At 45.6% G+C, this 12,388-nt stretch overlaps 1 protein-coding gene across 1 annotated transcript; it reads right to left on the bottom strand.

Moving 5' to 3' along the window:
• Positions 1–3,576: 3,576 nt before the first annotated feature.
• On the bottom strand, positions 3,577–7,297 carry LOC125518812. Its single transcript, XM_048683683.1, has 4 exons — positions 6,592–7,297; positions 6,126–6,218; positions 5,418–5,596; positions 3,577–4,561 (listed from the first exon to the last, which is right to left on the bottom strand). The coding sequence occupies exons 1-4, from the start codon at positions 7,231–7,233 to the stop codon at positions 3,577–3,579; spliced, it is 1,899 nt and encodes a 632-aa protein (XP_048539640.1). The 5' UTR covers positions 7,234–7,297.
• Between the last annotated feature and the right edge of the window lie 5,091 nt (positions 7,298–12,388).

A 12,388-nucleotide genomic window follows, 5' to 3' on the forward strand; every position in this document is an offset into this window, starting at 1 on the left:
CGGGGCGGTTCCCCCCCCCCCCCCCCCCCCGGGCCCCCCCCCCCCCCCCCCCCCCCCCCCCCCCCCGGCGGGCGCGGCCGGGCGTTGCCCGCGCGATGCCCCGCAGTCCGGCGGTGGCGGCCCTCCTTCTTCCCCCGTCGCTGGACCCCGGCTCGGGCGGGCGGTCCTGGCGGCGGAGCCCTTCGGCCGGCGGCGTTCCGGCGCAGATCTGGACGGCGGCGGTGCGGAGGCGTTGCCCCTTGGCGGCGGTGACGGCCCATGGCTTGCGGCGGCCGGCGGCGCCCGGCTGGCCCAGATCTAGGCCCTACGGGCCCGATCTGGGTCGGGGCGGGCCTGCTGGGTGGCCGCAGTGGGCTGTTCTTCGGTGGTTTCCGGCGAGCTCCTCGCGACAGGGACGGCGGCTGCTGTGCCGCGACTGCTGTAGCACGGCGGCAGAGCTTCACGGGCCCACGCTGGGCCTGGCCGAACAGGGCATCTGGTGTGCCTCTGCTGTTGTGCCCGGTCTGCTACCGCCTACGCCGGTGGAGGTTGTTCCCTCCCTTGTGGCTACGGTGCTGTCGGTCCTTGTCTTCGGGTGTCTCGTGTGGATCCGGCCGGCCTCGCTTCGTTGGCCGTGGTGAGACGACGGTGGTGTCCTCGTGACCGTTGGCGCATGTTGGTGGGCGGCGGGTGTGGTGGAGCCGAAGGTTGGTCCTGGGTGGTGGGCGCAAGAGGTCAGGAGAAATCCATGTCGGGTTGCCGGCACCAACGCGGTGACGCCTGCGGGCGCCGCCATCCTTCTTGAAGGGCGTCGGGTGACCCTCTCCCCCCCTCTACCCTCCGTGAACCGAGAGAAATCGCGTCGTCATCGTCGCATTCCTTCTTGAAGGTGGTGCTTGGTACACGGCAACTCGGTGGCTTTGGAGCGTGGTGGTTATCTTCGGTGGGCGCAGCGATCGCGGTGTGCCGTAGCTTTCGTCGATCCGGCGTTGTTGGCATTTCTTCTCTTATTTTCTCTTGTCTTTTTCTTTTGGGCGTGCTTGTGTTGTTTGCCCCAGCGTGGTTCGGAATGTTGTATCGGGTGGTTGCTATATCAATATAGCGGGGCGTAAGCCTATTTCGGTAGAAATCTAAATATGCATTCGTTTATTCTTATCCGTGCCAAAGGACTGTTCCTATGTTACAAACTTATAGTTCAACTATAAATTATGCATCATCTCTATACTCCTAAAGGGGAAGTTGGTAGTCTCGCCTCAGGTCTCACCAATCATATATTACGTTCGCGAGCGTCTTACAGGCGACCTTTAGCAACCAAGAGCAACCAATTTGGGCCGGCAAATTTCACGTGTGCATTAACTCAATGAAATCGGCACTTTCCCAAAACAATATCATGCATTAACACATTCAAATCAAATCTTAAGAAAATCTCATCTAAATCCAAACTTTCATTGCCTTCTACTACTCATAACCAAATCAAATCAAAACTTATCAAAACATCAACTATAATCAAAGTTGCCTGGCACATTTGACGTGTGCATTAACTCAATCAAATCGACACTTTCCCAAAACAACGTCATCCATTAACTCATTCAAATGAAATCTTAAGAAAATCTCAACTAAACTCAAACTTTCATTGACTTCTACTACTCATAACCAAATCAAATCAAAACTTACCAAAACATCAACTATAAGCAAAGTTGCCCGACACATTTGATGTGTGCCCGTGTTATTTATTTTTCATTTTTTTTATGTTTCGTTTTTTGGTTTCATTTTTTCCTATTTCATTCTTCTCTGACTAACCTATTATTTTGTACTCGATATACTATCAGAATCAACACAGAGTTGTACGTCATGGTGAGTTGGTAGCATCGCCTCCATTTCGGCTAAATAAAAATGAACACATTAATGCAATTAATTTGATAAGCAGTTAATTACATGTGCAATTAATTAGATCCAGTTAAATAGGGATTTATTCGCACCGAATAAATTCGAAAATTGATTCATTAATAATGAGGCTGTTAATTAGGCCTAAATATAACTAGAAGTAGCTATTTTTCAATTAGGAAGACAATTACTTAATTAGGCAGAAAACATTTTTTTTGAAAACTCATAACAGTTTTTGAAAAACAAGTTTTTAAAAAACATGACCATTTTTAAAAATTATGAATAATTTTACAAAAACTCAAAACATTTTTTGAATTTGCAAATTTTTTAACATGAAATTTTTAAAATTTGTGAACCCGAAACGGTAGTATTTTTTGAATTTGAAAACAAAGACGGAAAATAGGAACAATTTTTGAATTTCTAGAACATTTTTGAATTTGTGAATAAAATTTAAAAATGAGATATTTTTTGAATTTGTGAACAAATTTTGAATCATGAACATTTCTTTAATGGGAGAACAAATTTTATAAATGGGATCGTTTGTTTTGAAGTTCTTGAACATTTTTTTAGTTTGTGAACAAATTTTAAAATGCGAAGATTTTTTGACATTCAAACGTTTTAGAATTTTCAAACATTTTTTCAAAAGCTGCAAACAAAATTTGAAATTCTATAATTTTTTGGAATTTCTGAACAAAATTGAAAAATAGGAACATCCTCTAAAAAAGTGAACAAAACTTGAAAAATGCGAACATTTTTAAAATTTCGGAACATTTGTTGAAATACAAAAAATAAATTGTAAAAAATAGAAATATGAAAGGAATGAAAAAAGGAAATAAAATAAAATAGAAAAAACAAAAAAAAGGGAAGGAAAAGAAAAAATGAAACCCAGTTCAGGAACCTCCTAGAAGGCTCCTAAAACCGTAAAAAAGAAACCGGCTAGACACACCATAGAAGGTTCCAAAAACGGGATCGCTGAAACGCTAAACAGACCGGCCCACGCCTCGAACACTGGGTCGATCGCCCAAACAAAATCCACAGACAACATCTGCAACAGATATGCAAATTTATTCAGTTTTCAACCTCATCTCACAAACACATTACCCTTTCCCTTGCTTAAAATAGCCACTGGCTTATGAATGGGACACCAAACTTAACTGCAGTTCACAACCCCAATTGTTCAATGGCACCATCCTGGATCAGCTAGAGATGCCTTCTACATGTTGTGGCCCTTTAGCAACTACCACATGCAGGAGCAACTTTAACTGAATTTACATGTACAGAACACCTAAACTTAACTGAATACCACACAAGTCAGCTACATTATATATATAAACCGGTACAAGCACGAGTAGTTCCATGTTATCATCAAGCAGCTCACATAAGGCACGTAGTGTCATCACATGAGATTACACACAAATAAATATAGTAAGCGCAGAGTGATGACAAGATGAGCTACCAATAAAAACAATCCTGGAAGAATGTCTGGCCAAGCAATGCACCCGTTCCAAATAAAACTGTTCCCAACATACCAAACATGCTCCTGAGAAAAGTAATTGGCCATGCACATTGAGCATGGTTTCCAAGGAAACAATTTACACCAATGTTGAGCTTTACTGTTTGTGGTAAAACCAACTGTAGCATGTACAAACAGAGACTGTATCGTGTACAAACAAAGACGCTAATGATTATCTGTACATTTACCAACCGCTACTACTAGCGGCAGTTCAGCTGCAGATGACTTAGGTAACCTCCATCATACAATGCCCTCTGCAGATCACACAGTAACCTTAGATAATCTTTCATGACCATCTGAACAAAAAACTGGAGATCACGCCTCGACTGATACTTCGAGCTGTTCCAGATGAGCCTGAGGAGTCCTCTTACATCGTACTCATAGAAGACACGGTTCCCATTCTTATCAAGATAGTAATATGTCTTCAGGAGCATTTTGCATCTTGGTAATGACCAGCCATCAAAGTGAGACAAAGATGCTGACAAAGCACTCCACCCCTTCGTACTTTCAATGCTGCTGAACAACTGGTACATCACTACGAATGTGCCATATGCTTGAAAAGGCTCCATCAGATATATGTGATGTGCTAAGATGTTGGGACTGCAGACTGCTACGCCCTGTGAGATGACTCGAAGCCATTCAATCATATCTACAGGCAAGGGCTGCTTATGGAAAACTTCGTCCGTTATCATTTTCACAAAACTAGCATAGTCCTTGTCACCTTCGGCATCAGAATAGTCAACAAGCTGGTCCTCGCTGAAAAGGAGCTTAATGGAATCGTCTTTGTATATGATGAAGTTTCTTGAGCTGAAATTACCCCCAAGCGACTTCCCTTTGCCATGCAACCCAGCCAATTTACTATACGAGCCACCTACAGCGACCTTGGTAGATATCTTAGACAATTTGGACTCAGTGGTGAAGCCTGGAAGTAATGTGTTGTGGTGTAGCTTAAATCGAAGGGCATGATCATACAGCGATTCAGACCACCCACTATCAGACTCACAGACCAAGATAGAATGATACAGACCAGTTGGGAGACTGGGGACTCTTGGTGGGTCGGGAGTTGGAAATTTCAGCATCTTCCTTCTTGATTGCGATATCCTGAGCTCTTCATCTTTCTTGCTGGTTCTTTTGTTACTAGGCGAGCAGTTCTTGCTTGATATTTTGCTATCAGATAAGCAGTTCCTGAAATAAAGGAACAAATCATATCATTCAGTCACTAAATAAACATCATCAGGCTAAAAGCTCCATCGATCGCCCCGGGATGTCAGAACACTGATCAGTCAATCATCAGGCTAAAACTACTGTAAAAAGCAGTCACAAAACATGGAACTAGAATCTAGTTCTTCAGAACTGTAATTACAGTCATTAGACACTAAAAATAAAGCAGCCATTCGGCAGTGTAATTACTAGTTTCTTCAGAACTGCAATTATTACAGTCTGAGGATAAATATTACATGAAACTACAAGTTCTCCATAACTCCAAATACATACAAGAGCACTGCTATTGGTAGTCTTAAATTTGATTAACTAAAAATACACCCAGTAAAGGACTGTGGCTTTGGTGGGATATGACTGTAAAAACATGATGCTATCCACTAAAAGTTCACTGCATCAAGATTTTTTCTTTACAAATTACTAACTTTGATGGGCTGCAAATACAATTAAAACGAACTATAAATTAGAGGGGAAACGAACTCCAGTTTGTAATTCATGGATGACTCCAAAGACAAGTAAAAGAAAAAGAATGTAGCTCCAGTTCACCATAAGTAGAATTTACATTCAAATCACAGTGTAACTCTAGTAGTTTAGAACAATAACTGCTAGTTCTAGAGAAATAAGGAACAAATCTTTGCGATGCAGCAGTGAACTGGAGTTACAATCTGTAGAATTATAACTGCTAGTTCTAGAGATGATCCACACAGCAGAGAAGATCCAAAACCAACTTTACTCCCTCCGATCCACACTTTGAGGTATGAAGGTTGGAGCTACAATACATATCCCAGTCACAAACAACAATTTTTGAGGTATAAGTTAGTACCTTGACTTAATCGTTGCCAGGGGTGTCATATCAGGAGAAGGGAGCAGGCTTTCGCTGCTATCTTTACATGGATTCGTTAATAACTTCCTCATGTTGAAGCAATTCTCAATCCAAGCAGTGGTAGTGACTGTCTTCCCATCTGCTTCCCAGAATATTCTGGCCCCTGGTGGTACCTGACCCTACGTGGACAAGAAAGACAATAAATGATTAAAGTAGTAAGGCAAATATTTGGGGATTCAGCTCAGTTGGGTCTAGCCTAAAGCTTCATAACAACACAGTAGTACTAAGCTAAATGCGAGTTATTCTTCTTTAGTAAAAAGTATATTTTAGTTTATGTTTACTGAAAACTACTGTGTCAAGCTGAAAATTACTAACACATACTACTATTTTCCAAGTATCAACAGGGGACTAAATAAAAATGTAACAACTTGTGCATATTAACAGCTCATAAAAGAATGAGATCAATGTATCACCAAGTTGAAACGAAGGTCATTTAACTGTGTAGACAGAATAATTGGTCATTACAGGAATTCTAAGCTGTGAAATGTGAAACTCTGAAATTCTAGCTGCAGTCAGGTGCTTCTTATGTTAAAAAAAATTAGTTCAAAGGTTATCCCAAGTATAGCATAAATTCCCCCTCTCAGGCAGTATACGTCGCTAGTGACTACAGCTGAACGCACAATAGAAAAGCAGGTAAGAAAAACTCACTTTCACAGCGATGTGTGTGGCTTCGTTGTAGTTGATTCCTGTCCCAACCTTGCCACCCAAGCTTTCAATTATTTGAGTATAATCGTCAAGTCCCTACACAAACGTAAATATAGTAGACACAAAGTGTTATTGCTCGTGGTGTTAAAATATGTAATTAGCTTAACATCTTGCTTCTTAATTCTCTTTCATATCATCATTCCCGGTCTAAAATAATTATTCTAATCCCTTAGTTTATCTTCCTCTCATATAAACAGAACGCCTTTTCACAATAAAGGATTGTAATGCACAAAGTGTTGGAGCTTTAGAAACTACACACAGTTTACTCGTCATGTATCTAGATTTTTCATATAGTAGACCAAAATTTGAGCTGGTGTATAACCTGAAAGTAACTTGAATTCGTGTCACCCTTCCAACTTTCCAAGAACAGAATTAAAGAGACGGGGATGGGAGATATCCAAATTCTCACCACATCCTCGACGAAGTGGTCGACGAAGATGAAGAGCAAACCAAAGAAGGGCTTGTCGCCTCGGCTGGCCCTGGCTTCTTCCCGGGCGGGCGACCTCCCCGTCGTGCCCCCGCGTCCTGCGCTCTCCTCCTCTGGCGCTCGCTCGATCATCCTAGGCGCGCCTTCTCCGCCCGCATCTCCGAGTCTTGGTGGCTCCCCAGCGGCAACGGAGGAGGGGGCTGAGGGCTTGACGACGGGAGGGAAGGTCTCCCCAGCAGCAACGGAGAAGAGGACCGAGGGCTTGACGACGGGAGCGAGGGTCTCCCCGCCAGCAACGGAAGACGGGGCGGAGGGCTCGACGGTGGGAGCAGGGCGCGCGGCAGCTCGGGCCGCCCCAGCGGCAGCGGAGGATGGATCCGAGGTCTTGAGGGCGGGAGCAGGGGGCGCCCCAGCGGCGAGGAAGGACGGAGCCAAGGGTGCAGACTCTGGCTCGGGAGCAGCGGCTCGATCGAGAAGCTCACCGCCGCGGGGCGGCTTCCCTCCGCTGCCGGGCAGGCGGAGTACCGGCTTGATCACGATAGTCTTGGGGAGTGGCTGCTTCCCGCCGACGCGCGGCGGCCTCCCGCTGCCGTCTGGGGGCAGGCGGCGCCCCGGCCCCGGCATCACGGCGAGGAGGGGGGAAGGGGAGGGAGGGAGGGCTTGCGATTTTACTCCGACGGGGAATTGGGGGAAGAGGGAAAGGGGGGGAGAGGAAATTTTGGGGGGGGGGGGGGGGGGGGGCTCGGGCTCCGATTCGAAACTCGAAACTCGAAAGCCTCGGCCCAACCTAGGCGTCGGCTGACCGATCCCGCCCACGATCGGTCCTCTCCAGGCCGTTGGGTAGCCGTTTGATCGGTCCTGGTGCATCAACATTCCCGTCGTCTCGCACCTTGCACGACATCGCATGAAAAAATTCCTCTCCTCATCATGCGCACAAAGGAAGTCAACAAGCACACAGAAAAAAAAAATCCAACGAGCGACTTCGCACGAGTCACGGCCAGCGTGCCGGCACAGGTCCTCATAGGAAACACAGCACGAGTCACTGTCGGCTATAGAGCTGGGTGCTCACTGTCCCAGCACAGGTCGCGGCCGGTCCCAACACGAACGCTCGCCATCCCCAACATTGGTCGAGATCGTCCCAACACGGACGCTCGTCGTCCCAAACATGGGATGGCCGTTCGCAGCATGGGTGCTCGTTGTCCCACATTCGTGACCAGCGGTTGCAGAAGCCTCGTGGCCTACTTATAGCCACATCGGAGGGCATCCGCGTAGATTAGCCAGCAGTGTCGGCGGACGGCCTTGCAGCTCCCTACAACAGCGCAACACTGCCCCGTAGCGGCGCCTGGCTGGAGGGGCCAGTAGGTGTGAGCCATGGCAGTGCAGTGATTTTTGGAGGGGGGGGGGGCGTGAGTGAGGATGGCAAGAGAAAGATTAATCCATGTTGTTGTTTGTGGGGTTGTCAAGGTGAACGACAATAAGAGAGGTACGAGACACAAAAAAGGTGTGTGAGAGCAAGCGAGAGGGAGAGGGAAGGTTGAAGTGGAGTGTGTGGCTACATGAGATGCGCTGAATGATTATGACATAGATTGAAAGTCGTGTCGTCACATTTTGTTGGCATCACAAATCGGTAACATTCACAGGTTCACCCTTTTTAACAAGGGTGGCACTAATAAATCAAAGGAGTTACAACACTGCACAAAGAATCCCAGAGGAAATAAAAATTACAACATGATCCTCCCTTTATCAAACATGACCCCAAAATGATATGACGAAAATGCAATTGAGTCCTAATAATGCTCTAGAAGACCTCGCTGGAGATGCTATTACCACGATCTTCGGCCAAATCCTTGGCATCTGCAAGGAGAAGATTGTCTCCCCAATGGAGGTTGAAATTGGGGTGTCATTTTCTTCGGCAAATCCACCTTAGCCTAGTGTTCCACCCTAGCCACTCGTAGGGTCCATTTGAGACTTGAGAACTTTTTTATCCATGGTTCCAGCTGCTGAGATTGGAGCAACAATATAAGATAGCCGAAGACGAACCATAAAACCAACTTCAACTCACCCTTGAGCTCCAGATCAAAGATCACTTGATACAAATCCACCTCCCCTTGTGCCACAACCACGGCGGGTCGAAGAAGAGGGCTAGATGGTGGATGCACCAACCAAAACTAGATCTCCATAGAAATTATTGAGGAGCTGTTGCACAATCCATATCCTCCACAGCCGACCTCCACCATAGAGGAGAGACGCAAGAGTGAGAAACCAACTCGCAAATGGCACAAAGCCAAATGCCCACATGAAGTCCTAGCACTACATCTAACCTAACACTACTCTATACATGAACGCCTCCTCCCCTCCCCCACGTCGGTTATTCAACCAAAATCATAGGTTGCTATTGTAGTATGTAAATATCAAAGGCATATATTAGGGAAGGAAGGAACGATGTTTACCTTTGGGTATGTAGAGAAGGCCAGAAATTATTTTGTCAAGTCTCTTGAGGTTGATGGTGGCAGACATGGTGTCATGCATAGAGAACTTCTAGACCTACATGTTGTTGCCATCGAGAAATCAAATACTATTGTAGTATATGAAGTAAATATGCCCTAGAGGCAATAATAAAGTTATTATTTATTTCCTTATATCATGATAAATGTTTATTATTCATGCTAGAATTGTATTAACCGGAAACATAATACATATGTGAATACATAGACAAACTTAGTGTCACTAGTATGCCTCTACTTGACTAGCTCGTTGATCAAAGATGGTTATGTTTCCTAACCATGAACAAGGTGTTGTTATTTGATTAACAAGGTCACATCATTAGTTGAATGATCTGATTGACATGACCCATTTCATTAGCTTAGCACCCGATCGTTTAGTATGTTGCTATTGCTTTCTTCATGACTTATACATGTTCCTAAGACTATGAGATTATGCAACTCCCGTTTACCGGAGGAACACTTTGTGTGCTACCAAACGTCACAATGTAACTGGGTGATTATAAAGGAGCTCTACAGGTGTCTCCAAAGGTAGATGTTGGGTTGGCGTATTTCGAGATTAGGATTTGTCACTCCGATTGTCGGAGAGGTATCTCTGGGCCCTCTCGGTAATGCACATCACATAAGCCTTGCAAGCATTGCAGCCAATGAGTTAGTTGCGAGATGATGTATTACGGAACGAGTAAAGAGACTTGCCGGTAACGAGATTGAACTAGGTATTGGATACCGACGATCGAATCTCGGGCAAGTAACATACCGATGACAAAGGGAACAACGTATGTTGTTATGCGGTCTGACCGATAAAGATCTTCGTAGAATATGTAGGAGCCAATATGGGCATCCAGGTCCCGCTATTGGTTATTGACCGGAGATGTGTCTCAGTCATGTCTGCATTATTCTCGAACCGTAGGGTCCGCACGCTTAACGTTACGATGACAGTTATTATGAGTTTATGCATTTTGATGTACCGAAGATTGTTCGGAGTCCCGGATGTGATCACGGACATGACGAGGAGTCTCGAAATGGTCGAGACATAAAGATTGATATATTGGAAGCCTATGTTTGGATATCGGAAGTGTTCCGGATGAAATCGGTATTTTACCGGAGTACCGGGAGGTTACCGGAACCCCCCGGGAGCTGTATGGGCCTTAATGGGCTTTAGTGAAAAGGAGAAGGGGCAGCCCAAGATGGTCCGCGCGCCTCCCCCCTCCCCTAGTCCTATTAGGACAAGGAGAGGTGGCCGGGCCCCCTCTCTCTCTTTCCCCCTCAGCGAATCCTACTCCAACTAGGATTGGGGGAGGAATCCTACTCCCAGAGGGAGTAGGACTCCCTTGGCGCACCCTCCTTGGCTGGCCGGCCCCCTCCCCTTGGCTCCTTTATATACGGAGGCAGGGGGCACCCCTAGACACACAAGTTGATCATTGATATCGTTCCTTAGCCGTGTGCGGTGCCCCCTGCCACCATATTCCACCTCGATCATATTGTAGTAGTGCTTAGGCGAAGCCCTGCGACGGTAGAACATCAAGATCGTCACCATGCCGTCATGCTGACGGAACTCCTCCCCGACGCTTTGCTGGATTGGAGCCCGGGGATCGTCATTGAGCTGTACATGTGCTAAGAACTCGGAGGTGCCGGAGTAACGGTGCTTGGATCGGTCGGATCGGGAAGACGTACGACTACTTCCTCTACGTTGTGTCAACGCTTCCGCAGTCGGTCTGCGTGGGTACGTAGACAACACTCTCCCCTCTTGTTGCTGTGCATCACCATGATCTTGCGTGTGCGTAGGAATTTTTTTGAAATTACTACGTTGCCCAACAGTGGCATCCGAGCCTAGATTTTATGGTTTGATGTTATATGCACGAGTAGAACACAAGTGAGTTGTGGGCGATATAAGTCATACTGCCTACCAGCATGTCATACTTTGGTTCGGCGGTATTGTTGGACGAGACGACCCGGACCAACATTACGCGTACGCTTACGCGAGACCGGTTCCCCCGACGTGCTTTGCACATAGGTGGCTTGCGGGCGACTGTCTCTCCAACTTTAGTTGAACCAAGTGTGGCTATGCCCGGTCCTTGCGAAGGTTAAAACGGAGTCTATTTGACAAACTATCATTGTGGTTTTGATGCGTAGGTGAGATTGGTTCTTGCTTAAGCCCGTAGCAGCCACGTAAAACTTGCAACAACAAAGTAGAGGATGTCTAACTTGTTTTTGCAAGGCATGTTGTGATGTGATATGGCCAAGACATGATGCTAAATTTTATTGTATGAGATGATCATGTTTTGTAACCGAGTTATCGGCAACTGGCAGGAGCCATATGGTTGTCGCTTTATTGTATGCAATGCAATCATGATGTAATGCTTTACTTTATCACTAAGCGGTAGCGATAGTCATGGAAGCATAAGATTGGCGAGACGACAACGATGCTACGATGGAGATCAAGGTGTCGCGCCGGTGACGATGGTGATCATGACGGTGCTTCGGAGATGGAGATCACAAGCACAAGATGATGATGGCCATATCATATCACTTATATTGATTGCATGTGATGTTTATCTTTTTATGCATCTTATCTTGCTTTGATTGACGGTAGCATTATAAGATGATCTCTCACTAAATTATCAAGAAGTGTTCTCCCTGAGTATGCACCGTTGCCAAAGTTCGTCGTGCCCAGACACCACGTGATGATCGGGTGTGATAAGCTCTACGTCCATCTACAACGGGTGCAAGCCAGTTTTCGCACACGCAGAATACTCAGGTTAAACTTGACGAGCCTAGCATATGCAGATATGGCCTCGGAACACGGAGACCGAAAGGTCGAGCGTGAATCATATAGTAGATATGATCAACATAACGATGTTCACCATTGAAAACTACTCCATCTCACGTGATGATCGGTTATGGTTTAGTTGATTTGGATCACGTGATCAATTTGAGGATTAGAGGGATGTCTATCTAAGTGGGAGTTCTTAAGTAATTTGATTAATTGAACTTAAACTTATCATGAACTTAGTCCTGGTAGTATTTTGCAAATTATGTTGTAGATTAATAGCTCGCGTTGTTGCTTCCCTGTGTTTATTTTGATATGTTCTTAGAGAAAATTGTGTTGAAAGATGTTAGTAGCAATGATGCGGATTGGATCCGTGATCTGAGGTTTATCCTCATTGCTGCACAGAGGAATTATGTCCTTGATGCACCGCTAGGTGACAGACATATTGCAGGAGCAGATGCAGACGTTATGAACGTTTGGCTAGCTCAATATGATGACTACTTGATAG

Source organism: Triticum urartu, chromosome 7 (assembly GCF_003073215.2).
Source record: "Triticum urartu cultivar G1812 chromosome 7, Tu2.1, whole genome shotgun sequence".
Lineage (NCBI taxonomy): Eukaryota > Viridiplantae > Streptophyta > Magnoliopsida > Poales > Poaceae > Triticum > Triticum urartu.